This window comes from Peromyscus maniculatus, chromosome 18, assembly GCF_049852395.1.
Source record: "Peromyscus maniculatus bairdii isolate BWxNUB_F1_BW_parent chromosome 18, HU_Pman_BW_mat_3.1, whole genome shotgun sequence".
Taxonomy (NCBI): domain Eukaryota; kingdom Metazoa; phylum Chordata; class Mammalia; order Rodentia; family Cricetidae; genus Peromyscus; species Peromyscus maniculatus.
Genome location: NC_134869.1, coordinates 43,433,401 through 43,460,411, shown reverse-complemented (window position 1 = coordinate 43,460,411; position 27,011 = coordinate 43,433,401). Strand labels below are relative to the sequence as shown.

General features: G+C 51.9%; 3 protein-coding genes across 5 annotated transcripts in view; 2 read left to right on the top strand and 1 right to left on the bottom strand.

Moving 5' to 3' along the window:
• Window positions 1-1,152: 1,152 nt before the first annotated feature.
• Ddit3 (DNA damage inducible transcript 3) lies at window positions 1,153-2,102 on the top strand. The gene is made up of 2 exons (XM_015992201.3): window positions 1,153-1,290; window positions 1,529-2,102. Exons 1-2 carry the CDS (start codon window positions 1,153-1,155, stop codon window positions 1,892-1,894), a joined length of 504 nt encoding a protein of 167 aa, XP_015847687.2. The 3' UTR covers window positions 1,895-2,102.
• On the bottom strand, window positions 2,033-17,613 carry Mars1 (methionyl-tRNA synthetase 1). Of its 2 annotated transcripts, XM_006973296.4 has the most exons (22): window positions 17,397-17,613; window positions 16,554-16,644; window positions 16,327-16,405; window positions 16,115-16,249; window positions 15,310-15,385; window positions 14,900-15,078; window positions 14,684-14,790; window positions 11,683-11,799; window positions 11,375-11,578; window positions 10,296-10,497; window positions 7,815-7,889; window positions 6,283-6,453; window positions 6,053-6,148; window positions 5,845-5,962; window positions 5,281-5,494; window positions 4,149-4,280; window positions 3,560-3,664; window positions 3,293-3,479; window positions 2,691-2,762; window positions 2,534-2,557; window positions 2,355-2,447; window positions 2,033-2,256 (listed from the first exon to the last, which is right to left on the bottom strand). In XM_006973296.4, the coding sequence occupies exons 1-22, from the start codon at window positions 17,503-17,505 to the stop codon at window positions 2,110-2,112; spliced, it is 2,733 nt and encodes a 910-aa protein (XP_006973358.1). In that variant the 5' UTR covers window positions 17,506-17,613; the 3' UTR covers window positions 2,033-2,109. The 2 variants fall into 2 exon arrangements, with proteins under 2 accessions (XP_006973358.1, XP_006973359.1); XM_006973297.4 differs by lacking the exon at window positions 2,534-2,557 and having other exon boundaries at window positions 17,397-17,587.
• The window catches only part of Arhgap9 (Rho GTPase activating protein 9), a 17,150-nt gene continuing 7,042 nt past the window's right edge, over window positions 16,904-27,011 (top strand). The window contains exons 1-4 of one of the 2 annotated variants that reach the window (XM_076554114.1): window positions 16,904-17,014; window positions 25,629-25,732; window positions 26,052-26,373; window positions 26,658-26,872. In XM_076554114.1, the coding sequence (XP_076410229.1) occupies window positions 26,070-26,373; window positions 26,658-26,872 (519 nt within the window). In that variant the 5' untranslated portion in view covers window positions 16,904-17,014; window positions 25,629-25,732; window positions 26,052-26,069. Of the gene's footprint in view, window positions 17,015-25,628; window positions 25,733-25,941; window positions 26,374-26,657; window positions 26,873-27,011 lie in introns of those variants that run through there. The other variant, XM_076554115.1, reaches the window with a different exon arrangement.

Here is a 27,011-nt window from a genome sequence, read left to right as displayed (position 1 = left end):
CTCAGCACCCACATGGCAGCATAAGACTATCTATGACTCTAGTTCTCGGGGAACCCATTGCCTCTCTGGTCTCCATGTGCACCAAGCACACACACAGCATCTAGACATGACATACAGGCACTCACACATACATACATAAACAATAAATACATTTTTGAAAAAAGAATGTTCCGGCTGGACTGGGGTTCAATATTTGTGTGTGAGGCACTAGGTGTGATTGACCCCCGGAATCACACAAGAATGCACTGCGTGTTTCCTTCAGTCCTGCAGTGTGCTCCACTAGCACATGTACAAGGCTCTGGTTCAGTGCCCAGCACAGCAACAAACGGGAAGAAGAGACCGGAGAGGAAACTCATCAGTTTGCACCCCTGCTGCTCTTCAGGGGCCTGAACTGGGTTCCAGTGTGCTCTTCAGGTGGTTCACAGCTGCTGAACAATCCTCTGCCCCCCCCCCCCACACACACACACTGCTGCGCTCGTGAGCAGATGCAGACACATAAAACTTGTTTGTTATAGACACAAGAGTATAAAAAGGTCACTAAATATTTTGTTTACATTTATTGATTTTACGGGTTATTATTTTGGTCTTTCAAGACAGGCTTTCTCTGTGTAGCCCTGCCTGTCCTAGAATTCACTCTGTAGACTATGCTGACCTCGAACTCAGAGATCCTGTTGCCTTTGCCTCCTGAGTGCTGGGATTAAATACCACTGCCTGGAGGGTTTAGTTGTTTTTTTTGTTTTTTTACATTTATTTTTGTGTTGTGGGGGTGCTGGCCATGGTGTGCATGTGAAGGTCTAGACCATTTTGGGGGACCAGTTCTTCCATTACTAGGTGACTAAGAGGAATCAAACCCTGATTGTTGGCTTGGTTGGTGACAGGTAGTTCTAGTCATTCGGCTGTCTCCCTGCCCCACATTCATTAATGGTGTGTGCATGTGGAGGTCAGAGAACAACTTGTGGGTAATGGTTTTCCACTCCCCATTCCCGCCAATGTGGCTTGCAAAGATCGACAGCCCACGCCCCTACCTGACCTGCAAGACTAGTACATTTTAAATCCTATGTGTTAAAATAGGCACGAGACCGGTTCACCAGCCGTGACGCATGGGACCTTTACCCTGTATGCTCTTCTCTAGAACCCAGTCCAACCACAGACATGGCAGCTGAGTCCCTGCCTTTCGCCTTGGAGGCGGTATCCAGCTGGGAGCTGGAAGCCTGGTATGAGGATCTGCAGGAGGTGCTGTCCTCAGATGACAACGGGGGCCCCTACATTCCATCCCCTGGGAACGAGGAGGTGAGTGAGGATGCTGGTCTCAAAAGTGGGCAAGCAGGTGTGGTGGTGGTGCACACCTGGAGTCCTAGCACTTGCCGAGTGCAGGCAGGACGCTCGCCTCATGGCCAGCCTAAGCCTGGTGAGGTTGAGTCTAGCCTGCTTCCAAAGACGAGCAAAATAAAAGAAACCCCACAATCCTGGGGAGTGTGTGTGCCTCTCCTCAACTAATGCCCATCTCCCTCTCTCCGCCTCCTTAAAGGAAGACTCGAAAACCCTCACCACTCTTGACCCCGCATCCCTAGCGTGGCTGACTGAGGAGCCGGGGCCGGCAGAGGTCACAAGCACCTCCCAGAGCCCTCGCTCTCCAGATTCCAGTCAGAGTTCTATGGCTCAGGAGGAGGAGGAGGACGAAGGGAAATCGAGGAAACGGAAACAGAGCGGTCAGTGCCCAGCCCGGGCTGGGAAGCAGCGCATGAAGGAGAAGGAACAGGAGAACGAGAGGAGGGTGGCCCAGCTGGCCCAGGAGAATGAACGGCTCAAGCAGGAAATCGAGCGCCTGACCAGGGAGGTGGAGGCCACTCGCCGGGCTCTCATCGACCGCATGGTGAATCTGCACCAGGCATGAACAATTGGGGCCACGGTTCCCCAGCTCGGGTCACCTCCCGCCTCTCCTGGAGCGTACCGAACCCCACCCCACCAAGGCCGAGGGTGGACCCTCCACTGCATGCTGAGGAGGGAGAACAAAGGGCCTCAGCTGTGTGTGTGTGTGTATATACATGTATAGTGTACATTCTTTATTGTCGTCCATACCCAGTAAAATGACTTTCTATGAACACCCTCTCACTTCTTCTTCTTGCCTTTAGGGGTTTCCACGGGTTTCCCCTCGGCCAAAGCCAACTGTTTCTTTAGATCCAAGAGCTTCGTCACCTCAGCGGCAACCTGGTTCTTGTCTGCCTTCTGGGCTTTCAGCTCCCGAACTATGTTGCCCTAGAGAGGGTGGGAGTGAGGGGACCACAGTGAGGCCTGGAGAAGCTGTGCAGGGATCCACACCTGCAGTCAGTCCCCAGAGGCCACGAGCTTCACACCTGCTTGGTCACTTCCTCCATCAACATCTGGATCTGCACCGGCCCAGCTGTTGTAACCGCCTCCACAGCTGCTGGCTTGGGGGATCCTTTAGCCTGGAACAGAGCAGTGCATTTATTCCTTGCTGCCATGAATCCCTCTGGCGCCCAGTTAGACATAACAGCTCAGAGGAAATGGTTACCTTTAACTCCAAGGACTCTTCTAGCTAAGACAGGAAAGAAAGACTTAAGTGAGGAGGCGGCGAGGCCCAAGGTGGGAGGGGACAGTGAGGAGGACATGGGGACAGTAAGGTGGCACTGCCATGCTCGCCAAGGGAGGACACAGTCTCGTTTGCTCACCTGGCCCCCTCCAAAACGTTGCTTCAAATTTTCAATCTGGTCATTTTCCAGTTTTTGGAACAAAGGACTGACCTGGGGAAACACATCAGAATTAATCACTGATGACCTCTACCACCCCAGAGACCCCCAACCCCTCTGACACTTTTACAAGCAATAGGAGTGACACTGGGCAATGCCCAGAGCTCCCGACGAGTTCAGAGTGGGGTGGAAAAGAAGTGGGCACAAAGGAGACGAAGAGGAAGAGGGTGGTGTACACGCTTATCACCCAGAGTCAGAGAACGGCTGTTAACATCAAGAGAGCAGGTCGTCACAGTCAGCACGCCTTTAACCAGCGCTGGCAGAGCCAGGCGGATCTCTGAGTTCGAAGCCAGCCTGGTCTACAGAGCAAGATCCAGGACAGCCACCAAAACTACACAGGGAACCCTGTCGCAGAACGCCCCCCCAAAAGCCCAAGTGCAGAATTGCGGAGGGATTTTGAGAACAGCTGTAGAGCCCCCTATCTCAAAGCCAGAGATGCTTAGGTCTCTGGCCTCACCCCAAAGGCAGCACTGGAAAAACAAGAGTTTGGGTTGGCCAGCTCCGCCACCATCAACGAGACCTACTGTGCCAATCTGGTGACCTGCTGGTAAGGTGCAGATGAAGTTGGTGAGGAGGACGCGGCAGGCGGGACGTGGAAGCTGTAGCTGGGTCTGGATGGTGGCGCTGACTGTAGGCATGTAAGGCTGGAGCATGACGGACAGCAGGGCAGCTATGTTCACTGCCACGCCTGTCACTGTGCCTGCCCGCTGCCTGAGGAAAAAGAGACGTCAGGCCACCGAGAGGCCAGCAGGCCACTGGACTCCACAGCCAGCCAGAGCTCCTGAACACACCTGTCCACCTCACTCCCTTTAATCCGCTTCCAGGGCTCATTCACTTGGATGTACTGGTTGCCATGTCGAGATATGGTAAGGATACTGCGCAGGGCATCCCGGATCCTGGGGGGAGGAGGCAGAGCACAAGGGTCTGTCTGTCTGTCACCACAGCAGCGCACGGCCGCCATGACGGTCTGTCTGTCACCACAGCAGCCCACGGCCGCCAGGACGGTCTGTCTGTCTGTCCCCACAGCAGCCCACGGCCGCCAGGACGGTCTGTCTGTCTGTCCCACAGCAGCCCACGGCCGCCAGGACGGTCTGTCTGTCTGTCCCCACAGCAGTGCCAGGACGGTCTGTCTGTCTGTCCCCACAGCAGCCCACGGCCGCCAGGACGGTCTGTCTGTCCCCACAGCAGTGCCCTGCCACCATGACTGTCTGTCTGTCCCCACAGCAGCGCCCTGCCACCATGACGGTCTGTCTGTCCCCACAGCAGCGCCTGGCCGCCACGACGGTCTGTCTGTCTGTCCCCACAGCAGCCCACGGCCACCATGACGGTCTGTCTCCACAGCAGCGCCCGGCCGCCAGGACTGTGCCGGAAGTCACTTACCGGACCTTCTCGAGCAGCTGGTGGTAGTGCTGGAGCTCCCAGGAGACATGGGCCAGCAGGCGCCTGTCCTCGGGGGCAAGTACCATCTCAGGCACACAGCCCCCAAAAAACTTGGACACAAACATGCCAGCCCTTGGGATCGGGGGAGAAAAGACAACATTATTGTCCAGTTTCCTTCGAGAAATTTCATCCCGCTTCCATAACTCTTCGTGCTCAGGCCAGCCAGAAGGCTCAGCAGATAAAGGCTGCCACCAAGCCCAGTGACCCGAGTTCAATTCCTGGATCCACAGGAGGTTGTACATGATGTTCACTGCACAGTGTGTCAACTACAGCCCTCACACACAGCAAACAAATGTAAAAACCAAAACACAACATACTTATAGCTGGGCGGTGGTGGCGCACGCCTTTAATCCCAGCACTCGGGAGGCAGAGGCAGGCGGATCTCTGTGAGTTTGAGGCCAGCCTGGGCTACAGAGTCACATCCAGGAAAGGCGCAAAGCTACACAGAGAAACCCTGTCTCGGAAAAAAAAGAAGAAAAGAAAAACCCATCAGAATACACAAGGCCCAAGGGTCTGCTCTGTGACCAGCTCTGCCCAACCACCTATCTAACTGCTGGCGTGCCTCAAGAACACAGTCTGGTGTGCTGGCGTGGCAGCCAGCCCAGTCCACAGCAACAACTCCCCCTTCCCTTTCTTTCTTTTTCTTTTTTTTTTTTTAAAGATTTATTTATTTATTATGTGTACAGTGTTCTGCCCTCATGTATGTCTGCAGGCCAGAAGAGGGCACCAGATCTCATTACAGATGGTTGTGAGCCACCATGTGGTTGCTGGGAATTGAACTCCTCTGAAGGAACAGTCAGTGCTCTTAACCTCTGAGCCATCTCTCCAGCCCCTTTTTTTGGTTTTTCGAGACAGGGTTTCTCTATGTAGCTTTGCGCCTTTCCTGGAACTCACTCTGTAGCACAGGCTGGCCTCGAACTCACAGAGATCCGCCTGGCTCTGCCTCCCGAGTGCTGGGATTAAAGGCATGCGCCCCACCGTTGCCTGGCTCCCCATTCCCATTCTATCAGCCTCCTCCCACGTAGCAGTTCTCTCCATTTTGGTGTGGAGCTCTCCACCAATCCCTTCCTACCTGTTGATGAAGTTGCCCAGGTTGTTAAGCAGCTCAGAATTGTTTTTAGTCATCATGTCTGTCCAGGAGAAGGCACTGTCCTGACCCTCAGGTCGAATGTACAGCAGATAAAAGCGCCAGATGTCAGCAGGGATCCCTGTGTCCTGGGCCATGTCTCCAAACACTCCTACCCCCCGGCTCTTAGAGAATTTCCCATCCTCATAATTCAGGTACTCTGGACAAAAGACAAGGATTCAAATCACATCCCTCCCTCCCTCCCTCACCCACTGCCTCTCTCCCTTTCTCTCAATGGCGAGCGTCCAAAACGCCTTTCCTTCAATAGCTCACACAGGTCACCAAGTTCCATGCCTCCATTCTGGCCTTTTTTTTCTCCTCGTTGCTTATAATAGTTTTAGCTTTAGATTTTTGCTTTCAAGTTGTTTTCCCTCTTTTGGATGGAATTCTCATGCTTTAATTATTTCCTATTTCAGTCAAATCCAACCTAAAACCTAGCCCCTCTCCAGGCTCTTCCAAGTATTGCCTCGGGCCTAGGAACAACACCGCTGTGCTCTGCCAGGCACCTACCTGTAGCGATGAGGTGCTTGACCAAGGTGTAGTTGTCCTCAGCTCCTAGGGCTGAGCAGGGAAAGACCAGGCCATGGAAGGGAACGTTGTCTTTGGCCATGAACTGGTAAAGGTCCACCTAGGAGAAGGCATTGAAGAGACAGCCTGACACTTTCTACCTCCAACACCTCTCATAGCCTGTCCCCACAGACGGGCTGAGGCTGCTTACTTGTTCTGGATTCTTCCACCATCTCTCCCACTGGTCTGTGTAGTTGGCTGTGATGGACAGGTAACCAATAGTGGCATCAAACCAGACATAGAATACCTGGAGGAAGGACACAGGAGTGAAGGCCCAAGTCTCAAGCTGAGAGGAAACATCATCAGCCTTTTAAGCTGCCAGCCCACAGACTCAGTCCTGACCGAGCACTTAAACCATGACCAAAGGAGAAAGGTATCTACCTTGTCCTCAAAGCCTTCCAAAGGCACCGGGGTTCCCCATTTGAGGTCTCTGGTTATGCATCGTGGCTTGAGGCCATCTCGAAGCCAAGAACGAATAATAAATCGAGCGTTGGGTGTCCAGTCACTGCCAGGCAACGTCTTCCCCAGCCAGTCCTCCAGCCGCTTTTCCAACTGAGACGAGAGAAACGGAGATGACACAGGACCGTCTCAAAGGGGCTGGCACCAAGTGAGTGAGTACAAACGTTGTCAATAGTTGGTAATAAATACGTAACTAAAATTAAAAGATTCATGACCAGGGACATCTAGGAAATGATTAACAAACTTACTCAACAAAAAGATTACTAAGATGGATACATAAATATTGTCTGTGAAAGCAAAAATATATCGAAACTAAACTGAGTATGGCAGCATGGACTTCGATAATTCTCTAAACTGAGTATGGCGGCATGGACTTTGATAATTCTGGCTACTCAGGCGGCACAGGGGAGAGAACGGAGTTAGTCAGGAACTTGTGAACACTAGGCACACACTCTATGCTGAGTAGATTTATTTCAAGACTGTTTTTTAGTGGATTTTCTTTTAAGTTATTTGTCTATGAATATGGGTATTTGCTTGAATGTATATCCATGTGTCATGTGCCCACAGTGCCTAGAGAAGCCACAACAGATCCTTAGAGGCCCTGGGACCGGAGTTACAGCTGAGTGAACTACCATGCAGATGCTGGCCCTCTGGGAGAGCAACCAGTATTCCTAAGGGCTAAGCCATCTCTCCAGCACCAAAGCCCTTGCATTTCTTGAGACAAAGTCTTATTATTTAGAGCAGGCTGGTCTTGAACTTACTCTGTACCCCAGACTGGCCACAAACTTGTAATCCTCCTGCCTATGCCTGCCATAGTGATGGGGTGTATACCATCATGCCCAGCAATACCCAGCATTTTTCTTTATTTCATACGTGTGTGTGTGTGTGTGTGTGTGTGTGTGTGTGTGTGTGTGTGTGTGGTGTCATGGACATGTGGCAGGTGTCTTTACCTGGTGAGCCAGCTCTCTAAACACTGTTTTATGTTTTTCAAGACAGGACCTCACTGATGTAGTATCAAACTATACAAGTGAAGATGGACTTAAAATCCTGACCCTCCTACTGTTTTCTACTATTGAGTTTACAAATATGTAAGGTCCAGAAACACTCAGTCTTTAAAAAAGATTAATTCCCAAATAGTCATTCTGTATAAAAGGTTTACTAGAAATGAAAATACTCTTCAGAGGACCCAAGTTCAGTTCCCAGCACCCACACTGGGTGATTCACAACTACCTACAACTCCAGCTCCAGGAGATCTGACACCCTCTTTGGTTACACACACACACAGGCACAAAATAGAAACAAAAAAAACTAAAATAAAAAGCTGGGCATGGTGACGATACCTAAACATTAAAAGAAACAAAAACCACTTGAGAGCGGGTGGCTATCAGTGCGGCTGAGGCAGAGGGGGCTGAAGAAGAGCCCTGAAAAGCAGACTGAGGCGAAGACCGACTCACCTTAGGTAAGTCCAGGAACAGGTGCTGAGAGGACCTCACCACAGGGCGTGACCGGCAGACTTTGCATTGAGGTTTCTGTAAGGATAAATTCCAGAGAGGGTGTAATCCCGGTGGGGGAGCAGGTAGGATCCGAGCCGAGGTGAGGGGGAACTGGCAGACAAGCTGAGGGGCATGCAGGGAGGGTCCGTTCAGTCACCCTCTAGACTAGCATCGCAGTTCAGTGAGCCCACCCCCCCACCCCACCCCCAGTATGTGGCCTCCTTGCAACACAGACACTGTAGCAACGTTTGTTCCCGAGACTCTGGTCTCTGTGTTCTCACTCCATAGAGAAATGAACATTCTTAGCACAGGTTAGCCACAGAGCACTGCACTGTTCACTCCACAGAGAAATGAGCATTCTTAGCACAGGTTAGCCACAGAGCACTGCACTGTTCACTCCATAGAGAAATGAGCATTCTTAGCACAGGCTGGCTACTCAGTTGTGTAAAGAAAAAGGAAAAGACACACAGCCCCTCTCCTTGAGGTTACAAGGGAAAGGTGGTGTGCCTGGGACACAAGCATGGGCCTTTATAAAGCCAAATGGCCAGAGATAATTCTGTAGTATAAGACTACACAGACACTGAGAAATGGCGGCAGAGGGAAGGAGTTAACAGGAGAAGCTAATCTGATCTAAGGTTCTTTGTTTGGGTTGGTTTTTTGAGACAGGGTCTCTCTAGGTCGCTCTGGCTGTACTGGAACGCGGTATGTAGACCAGGCTGCATCTGGTACGGCCACAGAGACTCACTGGCCACTACCTCCCAAGTGCTTGGACTGAAGGTATGCCCAGCTCTCTAGTGCTGTTTGAGACAGGGTCTTAGAGGCTGACCTCAGACTCCAGATGGCCTTGTATCCACCTCCTGAGGGCTGGGACGGCAGTGTGTGCCACCCTGCACGGCGGATCTAAGGGGTCGTTCTGTTTTGATGTATTTATCTGGTGTGTGAGTGTGAGCATGTGGAGCTCAGAGGACAACTTTCCTGACCGTTCTCCCTCCCACCACATGGAGTTCTGGGTTGCCAGGCTTGGCGGCAAACGCTTTTACCTGCTCAGCCATCCTGCCAACCCTGCCTGCAGTTCTCAACATGAGACATCTCTTCCCAACTGCTTTTTAAGACGTCTGCAGGCACCTAAGTGGAGCAAAAGCGAACGGTGCTGCTGCATTCAGCTCCAAGCCTCCTTCTCTTAATCTTGCCTGTGTACACAGATGGCACTACCATCTACCCAAGCCCCCAAAACCGGGATCTCCCCCATACTAGCCAAGTACTGCACCACTGAACCACACCTCCACACAAGCTATCCTTTGTCTGACTATCCAGCACGTGCTTTCTCACACACACCCCAAAGCCACTGTTCTCCCCATTCCTTTGTACTAGTGACCTCCTGTAACGAGTTTAACGTCATCTTCTTGTAGTCCAGCCTCCAGAGCTTTCTCCTCACTCCTCTTTCATCCATCCCATCAGTTCTCCACACAGCAGCTTCCCACACAACTAGACTAATATCTAAACTGCCTCAATGTCTTCCTCAGTGTCCCCATGTGAGATAAAAGCCTGTCTTATCCATTCCCAGTCTAGAATTGGCCTATTAAAAGGACTCAAAAAACATTTGTTAAATAACTGAATAATAAGTAAATCAACAACTGGAAGTCAGCAGTATTTACGAAAAAAAGAATAACCTGTCAGGTGATACCAGCACTTGGGAGCCAAAGGCTCATTCCTGGAGGCCAGCCTGGACTACAGAGCGAGTTCTAAAACATCCAGAGCTACGTAGAGACCCCGTCTCATGAGGAGAGAGAAGACTCATCTAAAGCATCACTCATCAGACAGCCGAAAGCTAAACTAAGCCTGTCTATGGCCCAGCACTGTGCTAAGCACAGAGGAACTGCCCATGCAGAAATTAGCATGAGATCCTGGGTACTAAATATTAAAACCCTGGCCAGGCATGGTGGCACACAGTTTTAATCCCAGCTCTCAGGAAGCAGAAACAGGTGGATCTCTGAGAGTTCCAGAGAAGCCTAATATATGATGAGAGAGTTCCATGCCAGCCAGGCTACACAGTGAAACCCTGATTCAAAATAAATAAAACTAAAAATTTTGAGTAAGCTGGGTGGCAGTGGCGCACACCTTTAATCTCAGCACTCGGGAGACAGAGCCAGGCGGGCCTCTGTGACTTTGAGGCCAGCCTGGTCTACAAAGCAAATTCTAGGACAGGCTCCAAAGCTACACAGAGAAAACCTGTCTCAAATCCTGCCCCCCCCCCAAAAAAAAAAACCCAAAAAGTTGATGTACCCACCAGGGCCCACGGCTCCAAGGGCACGGTGGGATGGAGCCTGCCCAACAGGGCCCACGGCTCCCACAGAAGAACAAAACTGAGTGTCCTTTTCCTGTTCTTCTGAAGAGATCAACAGTTGTTTGTTTCCCTTGGGGCCCCTGAGATCTCCCTCTTACCTTGAGTTCAATGGCATTGATGAGCTTGCCACACTTGTCACACTGGTCACCTCGGGCCTCCTCGTAGCCACAGAAGGGACACACTCCCTCCACGAAGCGGTCGGCCAGGAAGCGCGCACACTGCTCGCACCGCAGCTGCTCCACGGTGTCTTCCAGCACAAAACCCCGCGTCAGCAAGCGCTGGAAGATGTCCTGGGTGATCCTGGCCAGGTCAGGGAGCGGGGTGAGGAGAGGGGGAGGGGTGCGGGCCCTTCCCCCTCGGCTGCTCTAAGCAGACACCCAGGCAGCAGGCCTCCCAGGACGCAGGCCGCCTCTCCCTACACAGCCCAGGGCGCCCTGGGATCTCCAGCTGCCCTCCGCACTGCGCAGGAGCTCACTTGGGCTGACTTTGTTTACAGATCTGTTCTTTGGTTTGGGTTCCATCTGGCTTTGAGGCAGCTCTCACAGGGCCAACACTGACACCACTGTGAACTCCTGGTCCTCCGCCTCCACCTCTGAATGCTGTGATCACAGCGGTTGGCCACAGCCAGCTTAGCGCCCCGTGTCTGAACTCAGGGCTGACGAGCTCAGCACCATCAACTGCCCATCTGTCTGCAGCTTCTGTGAGGACTTCACCAGGCAGAGAAAGAATGGACTTATGTGCTATAAACGTAACAGGCAGGGATGGTTTTGTTTTCAAGACTCCACGCTGGGCTTGGTGGCAAACACCTGTAATCCCTCCCAACCTCAGAGTTACAATCTGAGGCAAGAGGATTGCCACAAGTTCGAGACCCGCTTAGGCTCACAGTAAGACCCTGTCTTAGGAAGACCCCTAGCCAGCCAGAGGAAGAAAGCAGTGGACAGAAGGCAGGGAAGCCCTCTCTCCCCTCCCTCAGGTGTCCCTTCAGCCCCTGCTTGGGCTCCTGTAAACAAGGGACCTTCTCAAGGCCTGAAAGCCACCCAGGGGACATTCCAGGGCAATGGTCAGAACCCAAGCTCAGCCTGGTCCCTAGCCTGCCACCCTGGTCCTGTCTCTGTCTCTTCTCATTACCCCTGCTCTTAGCTTCCGGTCCGTTTCCGCCTCATGGTGGGGAACCTACTTGGTCTGCTGTGGCGTGGTGGTGCGACCAAAAGTATCGAATGAGATGTTAAACCAGCGGTAGATGTCAGCGTGGATGGCGTGGTATTTGTCACAGATTTCCTGTGGGGTCAGACCCTCTTCCATAGCCTTGGTCTCTGTCGCTGTACCATACTCATCTGTCCCACACAGATAGAGGGTATTCCACTGGCGGAGGCGAGAGTATCTAGAAGGATACAGGTTATGGGAAGACTCCTCCAGCCCCTCCAGCCTATGCCCGTGGGGACCACGCCTCCCTCTGGAGAGCTCCCCTCCAGCAACTGGCTCTACCTTGCAAAGACATCAGCACTGAGCACACAGCCAATGATGTTTCCAAGATGGGGGACATTGTTGACGTAAGGGAGGGCACTTGTGATGAGCACATTCCTTTCCCCAGCCACAGGCAACCTGGTAAAAAAGGAGAAAGAGACTAGTCCACAGCAGAGATGCAAATATCATAAAAACCCAAGTGGACAGAATACCGACAGACTAGGTGCCCCAGACCAAAGTCTTCCCTCACAGGGATCCAGAGGACTGTAATCCTGGGGTTGTTAGTAACGGCCCTGCTCAGTCAGCGAGCTTCACGAACCACTCTGTGAACTGCATATACCCATTCCAACAGCTGCCTCTCTCACTCTCATGGCCTTAACTCCTTCTCAGGCTCCAACTTCCCAGCATGTGTCTGCCTGCCATTCACTGTTCCCAAGAAGCTTCCCAGTACTGACCTCTTCTTACCAAGTTTTGTTATTAGGACCCCTATTCGTTAGCTGAAGCCACTACAGCTTGTTAGCCCCACAGAGGTAGAGCTGGGGGATCCTGGGTCAAGCTCACTAGCTAGGCTGGCCAGAACCAGAGAACTCCAGAGTCACCAGCAGACCCTGAGGTCTCAGTGAACGCAATGGAGAATGATCAAGGAAGACATCACTCACTCACACATGCACATGCACACACACACACACACACACACACACACACATATACATGCACGCACGCACGCACGCACGTGCACCCGCACACACGCACGCACACGCACTCACGCCCACACGCACTCACGCCCGCAGAACCAACACTGTCTTCTGACACTCTCTCTTCTCCAAAGCCATTTCTCGTCATGCCACTCAGTGTGCCGACGGGAGTCACTCATTACCCTTTACTGCTCCCCCCCCCCCTTGGCAGCTCAGCTGCACACATCCCCAGCCCCACCCCCTGGCACTTTCTTTCCATGATCGCTGGTCCCGATGCCCGCACTGTTCTTCCCAGCGGAGGCCGCACACCCATCGGGTGGCCTGTCTATGGCCAGGAACACTGCACAGCTGACTCCCTCCACAGAATCGTCTCTCTCATCCATTTCTTGGCCTTTCTTCCCATAACCGGATCCTGTCAGCTGTTGAAGGTCAAGTTACAGATCTTCTGCAGGGACCCTCCCTAACAACTGGCCCTGCTGTCTCTGCACCAGGCTGTGGAGAGGTCCTTCTGCTCACCCTTAAACTCCTCTTCTCACGGGTGTTCCAGCTACTGTGACACAGACAAGCGTGCCCTGGTTCTATTACCCAGTCGTCCTCCCTGTTCCTGGAGTACTTCCAATCTGATGTCACGGGCGGTGCCAAGCCTACAGCTACTGGCTTCCCCCCTCACCTAGGACAGCAAACTGGCACAGCCCATGTACAGTGTCAATAAACCTAACAATCTAACAGTTCTAACAACATGCCCTAATAAAAGTTATCTAAAACTCAGGGATGGCCAGGCGGTGGTGGTGCCCGCCTCTAATCCCAGTACTCAGGACGAGGCAGAGGCAAGCAGATCTCTGTGGTAAAAAGCAAGTTCCAGGACAGCCAGGGACTTGTGGATGGATATTTGTGCAGTACTGAGGACTGAGCCTAGAGCCTCGCGAAAGCTAAGCAAGAACTCCTCCATCGCTGGGGCCTGTCTGATCAGGGGATAACCGGTTTTTAACGACAGGGTCACTACACAGCCAGGCTGGCCTAACCTCCTGGTCCCCTTGTCCGCTGGGACTAATCTGCGTAGGACAGCACACCTGGCTCCCAGCCCTGGCTTCACCTTTTCAGATAAGGTCTACTTAAGTTGCCCAAGTTGGTCTTGAGCTTGAAAGGCTCCTGCCTCAGCCTCCCAAGTAGCTGGGATGACAGGTTAGGCCGATGCCGGTTGGCTCCGGTTCTGTTTAGGCATTTAAACACTTAGCCAGTACAAACATGTGAAAAGGTTTATCTTTTGGCAGACATGGCGGCACATATATTTAATCCTAGCACTTGGAGGCAGGGACAGAGCTCTGTGAGTTCCAGACCAGTGTGGTCTACACAGTGAGTTCCAGGCCAGCCAAGGCTAAACCTTGTCTTGAAGGGGATAGGGGTGTGGAGGGACAGATGAGGGGTTAAGCTGTGTGCTGCTCTTTCAGAGGACCTAGGTTGGATTCCCAGCACCCACACAGTGGCTCATAACCATCTTTACTCCAGACCCAGGACATCTGATACCTTCTTCTGACCTCCATAGGAACTATGCATGCATGTGGTATCCATACAGTCAAAACACCTGGACACATAAAATAAAATAGATAAATCTGAAAGATTACTTTTGGAGTGGGGCTGGAGCGCCACAGCACACACGGAGGTCAGAGGACAACTGCGTGTGGTCCGTTTTCTCCTTCCACCTGATATGGTTCTGGGAGTCAAACCCGGTCATCAGGCTTGTGCAGAAAGTGCTTTACCCCCGGGCAGTGGTGGCGCACACCTTTAATCCCAGCACTCGGGAGGCAGAGCCAGGCGGATCTCTGTGAGTTCGAGGCCAGCCTGGTCTACAGAGTAAGATCCAGGACAGGCACCAAAACTACACAGAGAAACCCTGTCTCGAAAAAAAAAAAACCAAAAAAAAAAAAGTGCTTTACCCACCAAGCCATCCCGCTGGGCCCTCAACTAGGAAGGGGGGCCTAGCTTGGTGTGGTGGTACACTGTCGTCGTCCCAGCACCCAGGGGAGAGGCCAGACAATAAAGAGTTCAATGTCATTTTCAGCACAATGAGTCTGAGGACAGACTGGGCTAAAAAAATATTTAAAAACAGAGAGGTCTTTGGTTTCATGATTTTTTTTTTTCCCCTCACAGTGTCCTATTTTTTTCCTTCCTGGGACTTCATTAAAATTCATAAATATACAACTTGCAGCAGTTTTGGGGACACCTCTCTACCCTACTGGAACCAACGTTCCGTGAGCACAGAGGATGCCTGCTGTCCCCCAGCAACCATTTCCCGTTACGAGCCACACCCCATCTTGATGTCTACTCACACTGGCTGGGGCCGGGGCTGAGGTGGGGGCAGGCTTCCCAGACCCTCTTCCCAAGCAGTCACAGCCATGACTATGTCCTCCTCAGACAGGGTAGCCAGCTCCTCCTCCTACGAAGAATAAAGAGAACCCCTTGCCACATGAGGGGGGCCCAGGGTAGAGAAACTCACCTCCCCCCTCAGGCCCTGAGACTCTGAGGTGCCCCGCCCTGTTCCAAACCTCAGGTTCATTGCTGACAGCCCTCCCCTCGGGAGGGCGGGGCTGGGGCTGGGGCTGTTTCTGGAGGTAGGGGCGCAGAGCCAGGGCGCCCTGCTGTTTCAGCACGGTTTCTGCGGCTTGCCGACATGGCTCCTGGGTACTCAGCGTCTGGAACCAGCTTTGGAGGGCACCCAATTCCTCTGTAGGCATAGCAAAAAAAGAACAAACTTGAGGACCGCGGCTGGGCAGGCAGGCGTGGACCTCTCCCCTCTGAAGGGTTCTCCAGGGGCACTCCCCGGCTCTTTGGTCATACTCTGCTATAGTTCCCTGGGAAACAGTACCCTGAAGTGAATACTCAGTATATCCTATTGTTCTACAGCCCTGTACCGAACTTCTGGGGTTTGGGATGAAGCGACATGTACAGTTCTCACCAGGGAGGTAAGCCGGGTCTTGCAGTAATGGATACAGTGCTCCCCACAAAACAATGTCAGCTAGAGATTCTGTGTCCTAGAGAAAGAGAAAGGTACACAGTTGAAGCACTCATGTATGTATTCCCCAATGGTAATAGCAAATGTGTGCTTTTTTTTTTTTTTCTTTTTCTTTTTGAAACATGGACATATAGACCAGGTTGACTTTGTACCTGCAGAGATCTCCTGCCTCTGCCTCCAAAGTGCTGGAATTAAAGGTGCGCGCCACCACCCCGGCTTGCTTTCTTTTTTTTTAAATAAGGTCTCACATAGCTCTAGAGGGTTTTGAACCTATGGATGACTTTGAACTTATGATCCTCCTGCTTCTACCTCCCAGGGGCTAGGAGTACAGGTGTGTGCCACCACATGCAGCATGTACTTTCTATGTGCCAAGTACTGGGTGAGACAATGCACGTTTTCTAACATAATCCTCACAATAACTCTAAATAAGGCAGAAACTATTACTTCCATTTCACAAATGAATAAAAAAAAAAAAATCAAGGATTAGTGGTGGCGCACGCCTTTAATCCCAGCTTTCAGGAGGCAGAGGCAGGCGGATCTCTGAGTTCCAGGCCAGCCTGGTCCACAGATCAAGTCCCATTCAGGACAGCCAGGGATACGCAGAGAATCCCTATCTCGAAAAACAATAAGGATTAGAGTTAAGTGATATGTCAGTGTTACACTGCTAATAACTGGGGTCTGAATACCATCTCCCCTCTAAGTCCTACACCATAAGCCTTCAACAAACCACACATCAAGACCAACTCACCCCGGCCAGGAAGGGACAGTTCTGACGACTCAGGCTGTGATCAATGTGAGTCAGGGCCCTCCGAAGCGGGCCAAGGACATCTTCCCCTCTCTTCCCTTGAACCACTAGACAGTGTAGGGCGGCGGACAACACCGGCTAAAACGCAGGGAACACGGGTCAGGATGTTCATACGGAGGACGAGCAGCCTGCCCTCCCTGGCCCGTGAATCCCACCTGTAGCTCTGTGGCTTCCCACTCCAGCCACTGGTTGGTAAGGTCATCCTGCTCCCAGCCGGAGAGCAGAAAGAAGTACCTGCCGAGGGAGAGGAGAGAGGTTAAAATCGAAGGGGTCCTTTTGTGTCGTTCGTGTAGGAACCCTCAGTGAAACAGTGTTTTTGCAAACAAGGTCACACAAAGGTCAGTGAAGCCACCCCCCACACACACCAAGAACCGATACTGACCGGCAGATCGCACTAGTAGAGAAGAGGTAGTTGCCACTATTCAGCTGCAAGACCGGGACCTTAGGCCGGGTCAGGAATGGTACCACACACTCTTGAGACAGAGGAAAAAATGAGTGAAAACAGGGCTAAGGAAAGACATTATTCGACAACTTTACAGTGTGTGTGTGTGTGGGGGGGAGATCGCAGTTTCAATCTGTGGTTTCCAAGATAGCCACACTAGAAGGGGGTGGGTCTGGAGCACGCTGGAGAGGCCAGCAAGTGTTGAGACCGCCAACTGGAAACAACAGGTGGGAACTACCCAGAGGAGGTAGTGCCCAACAGAGCAGTGCTGCAGCCAGCAGCCACGAACCGGAACTGACCTGAGCTTAACAGTGGGAGCCCGGCGCCAGGAGAGCGGGAGAGGATTTGACAAGAGAACTCACTCTTAAAAAGTCACCCCAATCACTGGCTGGGAATCAGAGGTAAACCGGGTGTGCATATGTCTGTGCTGAGGCCCTAGAAGAGGGGGGGGGGGTCCCTGACAAGCCGACAGAGCGGTAGCTAGCTGGAGGTTATCACGAGTGCACGGGTTGGAGGGAGCTGCGTGGTAGCTGGGAGGGAAGGGTAGGGAGACCACGGAGTGCGGCCGGAGCGTGGGAAACCAGGCGAAGAAGAGGACGGGAAGAACGCAGCGAGGGTCATCATCATGGGAAGGAACTTAGGAAGGATCGAGGACTGAAAGGGGGGTGGCGTGGCCATCAATAACGGGGAGGGACCGGGGGGACGGGCGCCGGAGTGGGGCGGACACCCGTGAGACGAACGCCCCGCGCCCCCGCCGCCCCCCCCCAGCAGCCACTCGAGTACCTTCGGGGCCCACGGTGCTGATGAGCAGCTCCGCCTGGCCCCGGGCCCTCGCGGCCGCAGCCAGCACTGGCAGGCTCCCCGGGGAGCCCTCGCTCACGAACAGTCTCATCTCGCCCGGGAGCCCACGCTGATGCAACCGGAACCGGCCTCCCGCCTCCGGGCTCGGGCCCCGCCCCGCCCCGCTGCTAGGTACCTCGGGAAATGGAGTTCACGGTCCGCCCGACGCCGGCGGCCGGCTCCGGGAGCGTAGACTACTGATCCCAGCATGCACCGCTTAAGAAACAGGAAGCGGTGACCGACGAGACCCGGAAGCCAGCGACGGGGGCTGGCGCGGCGCTTTTGGGTCCGGCGCTCGGCGAGCCTTCGGGGCGAGTCGGGGGCCGCTGGGCCCCGTGGGGTGCTGTTTTCTGACCTCGGCGTGAGCGATGAAGTGGCGGTCACGATTGCTGCTGCTCGCACTCGCCGATTCACGTTATTAATAAGATTTTTGTTTGTTTGTTTTAATGCGTGTGTGCACGGGGAGATGGGAGCGTGCACTGCGTGCGTGTCGGGGCCGGAGGACGCCTTCCGGGAGTCCGGCTGACGGTCGGGGTGGCCCAGGCTTGGCGGCAATGCATGTACGCCCTGAGCCTCCTTGACGCCGCTAATCAGTGTTTGCTTGGTTGGTTGGTGTTTTTTTTGTATGTGTGTGTTTTGGCGGGGTTGTTTGTTTGTTGGGTTTTGTTGTTTTGTTTTTTCCGGACAGGGTTGCTCCCTGAAAAAGCTCTGGCTGGCCTCGCCTGCCTCTGCCTCCCGAGTGCTGGGGTTAAAGGCGTGCGCCACCACCATCCCCACGGCATCTGTGTTGTAAGCACCTCCGAGGGGCACACACCTGCAGTCCCAGCCTTGGAAAGTAGAGACAGGCCGGTCACAAGTTCGGTTACCCTTGACCACATACCAAGTTCCAGACCAGCCTGGTTCCTGGAGAGTCTTGTTTTTAAAAACTCAGTTTTGGCGGCTGGAGCGATGGTTCAGCGGCTTAGCGCACTGGCTGCCCTTCCGGAGGACCCGGGTTCAGTTCCCAGCACCCACACATGGCAGCTCGTAACTGCCTGTAACTCCCCTTTCAGGCGATGCGACACCTTCACACATCCGTGCAGGCAAAACGAGAAAGCACATGAAATAAAAATGAATTGTTTTTTTTTGTTTTTTTGTTTTTTTTTTTTAAATGAGTTTTGTAGTCAGGGAATTCTGAGTTAATTTTAGTGTCAAATTGGAAATTGGGGGAGAGGGACTGGGAGGGGCAATTGGGTGGAGGGGGCTGCCACCAGGATGTAAAATAAATAGGATGAGTAAAAGAATTATGTAGTAATGTAAAAAATTGGAAGTTAATGTGGATATCCACCAACTACAAAGGATGCGGCTAACGAAATGTATTATTTAGGAGCAGGGAATGCAGTTGGTGAAGCGCTTGCCTAGCGTGTATAAATCCCTGGGTTCCCTCCCTAGCACCATGGTGGTGTGCCCATTCCTGTAATCCCAGCACCAGGAGAGTGGAGACAAAAGGATCAGGAACTCAAGGTTATCCTCTACTTCAGGCTAACCGAAGCTACAAGAGACCTACCCGGGAAATAAGTGAGGAGAGCACAGGCCATTCTTCCAGAGGTCTCAGCTCTGATTCCCAGCTTCCCCTGAAGCTAGAGGGCCTGTAACTTCAGCCCTGGGGTGGGGTGGGGATCAGATTCCCCCTTCGGCCTTCGTGAGCTCTGCCTGCATGCGGTGCACAGGCACACACACACACACAGACAAAACACCCATACAAATAAAAAGATGGGAGGAAAAGGGGTGGGGTGGGGTGGGGCGCTGGGTGGGGTGGGGAGCTCCTTAATTCCAGTACTCAGAAGGCAAAGGCAGTTGGATCTCTGAGTTCAAAGTTAGTCTGGTTTTCAAAGACCCAGTCTAGTTGTGTGTTTGGTTTGTTTTTAATTAAAAAAAGCGGGGCGGGGGTATTGGTGAAATTATTAAGGCCACTCCACGTAGTTAAAAGGATATTTATTTAGTGGCATAACTTACAAATTAAGGGATAGGTAGGTCGCAGGGTCTGGGGAAGGTGTATCACAGTCCAGCGATGTTCTCTGGAGCTCTGCTCAGTCCACCTCCACCGTCTAGGGTCCAGGAACAGAGAGAGCACTCGCCCATCCAGGTCTCAGGTCTCCAGGTGCCTCCCCTGGCCCCGCCTCATAGGCGTGACAGTTGCCAGAGTCTCAATGGGGGTTGGAACTTCCAGATCCAAGCTGGAATAGCTACCCACTACGGGAGGGGGAAGGGGGGCGCGCTAGATAGATAGCTCAGAGCACCTCTGTTCATGCAGAGGACCTAGGATCTGGTTCCTAGAACACACACATGGCAGGCAGCTCACAACCTTCTGTAACACTAGTTCCAGGGGACAGTCTCTTCTGGCCTCCTTGGGCACTACACAAAAATGTTACACTCACTTGCAAACAAAACTCTCATACACATAAAATCTTCGAAAATGTCTAAAAATAAAATAACACTGGCCTGAAGTTTATGTAGAACTAGACAGCCACAGCGAAGGGAGATGGGGGCAATGTGTGAGGAAAAGGTCAAACTGAGAGGAAGTGAGAGGTTTCACAATTAAGTTAAATGAAAAGAACATATGTCAAATAAAGGGTATCCTAAGCTGGACGGTGGTGGCACACTCCTTTAATCCCAGCACTTGGGAGGCAGAGCCAGGCAGATCTCTGTGAGTTCAAGGCCAGCCTGCTCTACAGAGCAAGATCCAGGACAGGCTCCAAAGCTACACAGAGAAACCCTGTCTCAAAACCAAAAAAACCTTAGTATGTGTGCACAAGGTGAGACACACATCCTTGGTGGTCAGGAGACAACTTTGTGGAGCAGGTTCTCACCTTCCATCATTTACTTATTTGAGACAGGGTCTCTACATTATGTAGCTTGGGCTGGCCTGAAACTGGTTATGCAACTCAGGCTGGCCTGGAACTCCCAGAAATCCACCTGCCTCTGCCTCCCAAGAGCTGGAATCAAAGGTGTGCACCACCATACTCATCTTCCATCTTTATGTGGGCCGCCAGGCTCCCACTGCAAGCACCTTTACCCAATAAGCCATCCTGCTGGCTCCTTACTCATCTTTGGATACCCTTAAAAATAATATAGGGTGGCCAGGTGTAAGCACACAGCTTTAATCCCCGCACATGGGAGGCAGAGGCAAGTGGATCTCTGAGTTCAAGGCCAGCCTGGTCTACAGAGTGAGTTCCAGGATGTGCTTCAAAAGCTACAGAGAAACCTGTCTTACAAAGCCAAATAATTAAATAAATAAATAAATAAATAAATAAATAAATAAATAAATAAATAAATAAATAATAAATAAATAAATAAATAAATAATATGGGTTGGATGTGTCTCTCACACCTATGATCCCAGCATTCAGGAGGCCCAAACAGAAGTTTGAGATCAGTTTAGGATGCATAATGAGCCCAAAGGCTAATCAGAGCTACATAGTGAAACACTGTTTCAATAGACCCCATCCAACCAAAACAATAATAAAAGGTGCTTTCCACAAAGCCTAATGGCCTGAATTCAATCCCCAGGACCCACAGAGAGGGAACAGAATGCCTAAAATCTTCTCTCTCTCTCTCTCTCTCTCTCTCTCTCTCTCTCTCTCTCTCTCTCTCTCTCTCTCACACACACACACACACACACACACACACACACACACACACTGAATAAACAAATTACAAAAAATAGAAGAGCTGGACCGATGGCCCAGTGGTTAAGAGTGTGTACTGCAGAGGACCAGGGTCCCTAGCATTCATGCTGAGCAACTCACAGCTGCCTATAATTCTAGCCCCATGGACGCCCTCTTCTGGACTCCATAGGTACCTACCCTCACATGTACATATTCTCACAGACAGACACACACACACACACACACACACACACACACACACACACACACATAATCATTTTTTTTAAATTTTTCAAGATTCCAGTCTATTTATTTATTTTGCTTTTGTTCAAGACAGAATTTCTCTGTGTAGTTTTGGTGCCTGTCCTGGATCTCACTCTGTAGACCAGGCTGGCCTCAAACTCACAGAGACCCACCTGGCTCTGCCTCCCGAGTGCTGGGATTAAAGGCATGTGCCACCACTGCCCTGCAATTCCAGACTTTTTGATGCTACAGGATAGGCTTGGTGGATGGAGAGTGCCAGGCCTGAATGGACAGGCCTGTAATCCCAGCACACAGAAGGCAGAGGCAGGACTGAAGTGAGTTCAGGGCCAGCCTTAGGCTAAATAGAGAGTGCTAGGCCATCCAGGGATATAAAGCAAGATCCTGTCTCAAAAAAAAAAATAAAAACTATATGGGGGGGCTGGAGCCATGGCTCAGTGGTTAGAATACGTGCTTGTAGAAGCTCAGAGTTTGGCTCCCAACACTCACATACATAAATCTTTAAAATTAAGAGAGCCAGGCATTATGATATATGCCTATAATTCCAAACTTTGGAGGCAAGAGGATCAAGAGTTCAAGGTCCTCTTCACCTACAGTCAGTTCAAGGCCAGCCTGGGCTACATGAGACCCTGTATACAGTGTACAGTGTACGTCTGCAGGCCAAAAGAGGGCACCAGCTCTCATTATAGATGGTTGTGAGCCACCATATGGTCGCTAGGAATTGAACTCAGGACCCATGGAAGAGCAGCCAGTGCTCTTAACCTCTGAGCCATCTCTCCAGCTCCCCTCTCCAAATAATTTTTTTCTCCTTAAAACATTTTTTATGTGTATAGCTGTTTTGTTTGCATGGATACCTGGTGCCCTACAGAGGCCAGAAGAGGGTGTTGGATTCCCTAGAACTGGAGCTACAAAGGGTGATGAGCCACCTTGTATGAACTAAACAGCCAATGCTCGTAACTGCTGAGCCATCTCATCAGCCCTAAAATAATGTTGTGTTTTGTTTAGTTTTTCAAGACTGAGTTTCTCTGTGTAATAGCTCTGGCTGTCCTGGAACTCACTCTGTAGACCAGGATGGCCTTGAACTCACAAAGATCTGGAGGGCAAGTTCCAGAGCTTGGGACCAGTTATACAGTTAGTTGCACAGCATTATGAGCCAGATAGCCAAACTCCTTTCAAAAACCCAAGGGCTGGTGTCATGGCTTTAATCCCAGCACTCAGGAGGCAGAGGCAGGCAGATTTTTGTGAGTTTGAGGCCAGCCTGATCAACATATGAGTTCCAGGCTAGCCAGGGCTACACAGAGAGGCCCTGGCCTTAAAAAATAAAAGAAATGGGGCTGGAGAGATGGCTCAGTGGTTAAGAGCACTGGCTGCTCTTCCAGAGGTCCTGAGTTCATTTCCCAGCAATCACATGGTGGCTCACAACCATCTGTAATGAGATCTGGTGCTGTCTTCTGGCCTGCAGACATACATGCAGGCAGAACATTGTATACATAATAAATAAATAAATACTTTAAAAGAAATATGAGGACCAGAATGTAGCTCAGTAGTAAAAGTCTTGTTTGCTATACAGGAGGCCCTGGATTCAGTCACCAGCGAAGCGGGGGAGGAGATCTAGGAAAATACAAATTTCAGTATTTTGATAATCAGTCCATCGATATGAGTAGTGAGGAAACAGACAAGAAGCTGCTGGGCGTCTGGCATGCACAACTGGGCACATGCTTTTCCAGCAGTTGCTAGTACTTCCTCTACCACAATGATTCTTATCACGGTGCATTTTAATTGTATGAGAGGGCATTGGCCCGAATTTATCATCATAATCGGCATGGTCCTGCCTAGTCTAAGTGTTGACGAGGATTCAATAGATATTTATTGAATTTAAGTCTAGCAGCTGGATGCTGGTTCTGAAAGAAAAAAGGATTTGTAGGGAAGGTTGACATGCTCACTTGGTACATGCTGAATTTGTAGCACCTGTGAAAGACTTGCGGCATTCTTTGGTGGACAGTGGCGAAGACCAGAGCTCCAGAGAAAGATCTGGACTGGAGATAGCGTGCTTAGCAGGATGCAGAGGCCTTTTTAAGAGAGTAAGCTCACTGATGGGGCGTATGCAAAATGCAAAGGTCACAGCTCAGATGGGTTTTTGTGGTTTAAGGGACAGGCAGAGGAAGAGTCTCCCTTATGCCACAGAGAAGCGACTGCCAGAAGGGAACAGGGGAGGACACCAGCAGGGGAAAGAGCCGAGTGCCATGGAAACGTCAAACGACTCAGGAAGTGTCTGTGAGGAGTGGGGTATCCTGGGAAAAGAGGAGAAGTAAGGGGAGAGGAAATAAAGATTGCTTTGTGTAGTCAACCTCAAGAGGTTTCGAGGAACGGGGGAAGAAAAGGAGACCCAGGGTGGTGACGAGACAGGTTTGCGTTGCTTTGCGCCTCGAGCCAGGCTTCGACTAAACAGCTCGGACTGGCTGGCCTTCAGCTCTACATTCCTCTCAACCTCTCAAATGCTGACATTTACAGGTGTGAACCCCCACTTCTGGAAGGTCACTGGTAACTTGGGAGCCTTGTAGAAGGAAATGTTTATAAGGAGGAGATGTGGGAAAGTTTCCAAGTGGATAAAAGTCAGCACTGAAGAGCATTGGCTGAGCCGGGCGGTGGTGGCGCACGCCTTTAATCCCAGCACTCGGGAGGCAGAGGCAGGCGGATCTCTGTGAGTTCTAGAGAGGGAGATCCAGGAAAGGTGCAAAGCTACCTGTCTCGAAAACAACAACAACAACAACAACAAAGAGCACTGGCTGTTCTTGCAAAGGACCCAGGTTAGGTTCCCAGCACCCACATGACAGCTCACAACTGTCTGTGACTCGGTTCCCGGTGATCTGGCATCCTCTTCTGGCCTCCATGGGGTTTCTCTGTGTATCCCTGACTATCCTGGAACTCACTCTCTAGGTCAGGCTGGCCTCAAACTCACGAAGATCTGATTACCTCTGCCTCCCAAGTGCTGGAGTCAAAGGCATGGGCCATCATTGCCTGGCAAAAAAAAAAAAAAAGTCAATGAAACCAGGTATGGTGGTCCATGTGTGGACAACCAGAGCTACACAGAGAAACCCTGCCTTGGAAAAAAAAAAAAAAAAAAGAGAAGTGCAGGGTTTTTTGTTTTTTAAGATTTATTTATGATGTATGCAGTGTTCTGCCTGCATGTATCCCTACAGGCCAGAGAGGGCACCAGATCTCCTTACAGATGGTTGTGAGCCACCATGTGGGTGCTGGGAATTGAACTCAGGACCTCTGGAAGAGCAGCCAGTGCTCTTAACCTCTGAGCCACCTCTCCAGCCCCGAAGTGTGGGTTTTAACTGATGGCAATCTCAAACAAGTCAGTCCCACTATCCCCTAGGGAGAAGCTGATGTCAATCTCCAACCTGCCATGCTTTTTCTCTTTTCTTTTCTTTCTTCTTCTTCTTTTTTTTTTTTTTTTTTTCTGAGATAGGGTCTCACTGTGTAGCTCTGGCTGTTCTGCAACCCCCTATGTAGACCAGGCTGGCCTCGAACTCATAGAGATCCACTTGCCTCTGCCTGCTGGGATTTGTGCCACCACACCCAGCATGTCCTGACATCCTGGACCACATTGCATAGTCTCCAGTTCAGTGGTAAAGCTGTGTGCTGAGGTCTGTCCCTCCTCAAGCTACTCACGGAGCTCACTCCTTCCTGTCATCTGTAGCTCCCGATAGCTCCTTCCACGCGGGAGGAGGTGCCAATCCGGTCTAGTTAAGAGTGTAAATAAAGGGGCTGGGAGGATGGCTCCACAGCTAAGAGCACTGGCTGTCCTTCCGGAGGACCCGGGTTCAGTTCCCAGCACCCACATGACGGCTCGCAACTGCCTGGACCCCCAGATCCGGGGGATCCGACACCCTCCTCTGGACTCCTCAAGCACCAGACATTCGGGTGGTGCACAGACGGACAGGCAGACAAAACACACATACACGTGACACAAAAAAGCAAATGAACAGAGCTCCACATAAACCTGGGGACCCTCCAGAAGGCTGATGCAGAGGATGGTGTGTCCTGGATAAGCTTGAAGGTGATTTTAACCCTCTCAGCCCCTCTCCCTCCCTCTCCCTGGTTCTTACAGTTTGTTTGCCTGTCTGCACAGGAAACACAAAGGTTTAAGTCTGAGGCAGTTGGTCACGGAAACTCTGAGGCCTGTGTAAACTTAATAAAGGGTCCTAAGTCAGACCCTTTGAATAGTTGTCTCTTGTACTTTTTGCCTCTGTTCCTCTCAGCCTGATTCTTCTTCCTCGGGGTCTTCCCGTGCCCAGCTCAGGACTCCCCAAAGCACCCGGGACCAATCCTTTCTGCCCCTGGAACTTCAGGTGACCTCCGCAAGGTATTTAAAGGAAAAAATTACCAAGCTCGGTCATCTTTTCTGATTTCCTGCCTCGCCAGCCTTGTAGGCCTGCTGACCACATCCTCTCTCACCTTATTTATACACTTCCTCATCAGACACGTCACAGGAGTTCTCAGCCCCCAAACCTGTGCAGATCTCTCCCATTCGGGGCTTCTGTCTACCCCCTGCCTTTTCTCTCCAAGGGTCCTGTCCTCGCTCACCCCAACACACACACACACACTCTTGGAGCCATGTCCCTGGGCATGGAGGCACCCGCTCCTAGTTCCTTCTGGAACGTCATCACCCGTTTCTCCCACAGGTGACAGTGGTGGCCACGATGCTCTCGGGCCGGTGGTGGCCGAGTATTTGGGGTAACCTAGGACTGAGCCTACAGAGCCCTTCCCAGGGCCCCCAGCTCTGTGTCCTCTATCCCTTCACGTACACCGGGGCGGATGGCCGCCAGGTGTCTCTGGCTGAAGGTGACAGGTTCCGACTGCTCCGAAAGACCAACTCAGACTGGTGGTTGGCCAGGCGCCTGGGAGCGCCCCCCAGCTCCCGGCCCGTCTTTGTTCCAGCTGCCTACATGACGGAGGAATCACTCTCCTGCCGGGGACCAGCCGAGGCTACCCACAATGCATCCCGTGAGTAAAACTGCAAGCTTTTTTTTCCCCCTTTTCACCTTCCCGTCTCCCCGGCTGGAGAGCGTTACCGAGTGGGGCTGCCTCTCGCTTCTGCCCACCCCTTGTCTTGTCAGCCCCGTTGTTCTCACACACACCACGGTGGTGCCCCCCGCGACCCCCTCCAGCTCTAAGCTGTCTAGGTCTCAAGCCATTTCCGGCAGGCAGCCTTCCTCTGCATTCCTGGACGACTCCGCCAAGGCCCTGATCTGTCATCACCTGCCACTCTTCCCTGTCTCTCTGTCCAGGGACGAAGCTGTTTCATGGCTCCCTGGAGGAGGGGCTCTACCTGTGTCAGGAACCCCGGGTCACGTCCGAGCAGCCGCTCCCCTGTCCCCACAAAATGTGCAGAAGCGTCAGCATGGCCAGTCTGAAGCCCTGCTTCCTGAAAGCCCTCAAGGAAGGGCCCAGAGAAAGATCTCTCTCCCAGGAAGGCTCGGTGACAGAGGCCAGGGCCCATATGGTGAGTTCCAGATCTTCATCAGAGTGTGGTCTGTCAGCTACACAGCAGAGGAACCCTGTTCCGGGCACAGTGGTAAAAGAGGCCAGACAGGCGGCTCCCCTCCCTGGATGGACTGAGGGCTGGGAGAGGGTCACAGAAA

Excerpts from the sequence above, each read along its gene's own strand:
- Mars1 (XM_006973296.4), bottom strand. The coding sequence starts at position 17,505 with ATGAGACTGTTCGTGAGCGAGGGCTCCCCGGGGAGCCTGCCAGTGCTG. Across the intron at positions 16,645-17,396 it reads CAGCACCGTGGGCCCCGAAG|AGTGTGTGGTACCATTCCTG; the intron begins GTACTCGAGTGG and ends CTCTGTCTCAAG. Across the intron at positions 3,480-3,559 it reads AAAGGGAGTGAGGTGGACAG|GCAGCGGGCAGGCACAGTGA; the intron begins GTGTGTTCAGGA and ends CTTTTTCCTCAG.
- Ddit3 (XM_015992201.3), top strand. The coding sequence starts at position 1,153 with ATGGCAGCTGAGTCCCTGCCTTTCGCCTTGGAGGCGGTATCCAGCTGG. Across the intron at positions 1,291-1,528 it reads CATCCCCTGGGAACGAGGAG|GAAGACTCGAAAACCCTCAC; the intron begins GTGAGTGAGGAT and ends GCCTCCTTAAAG.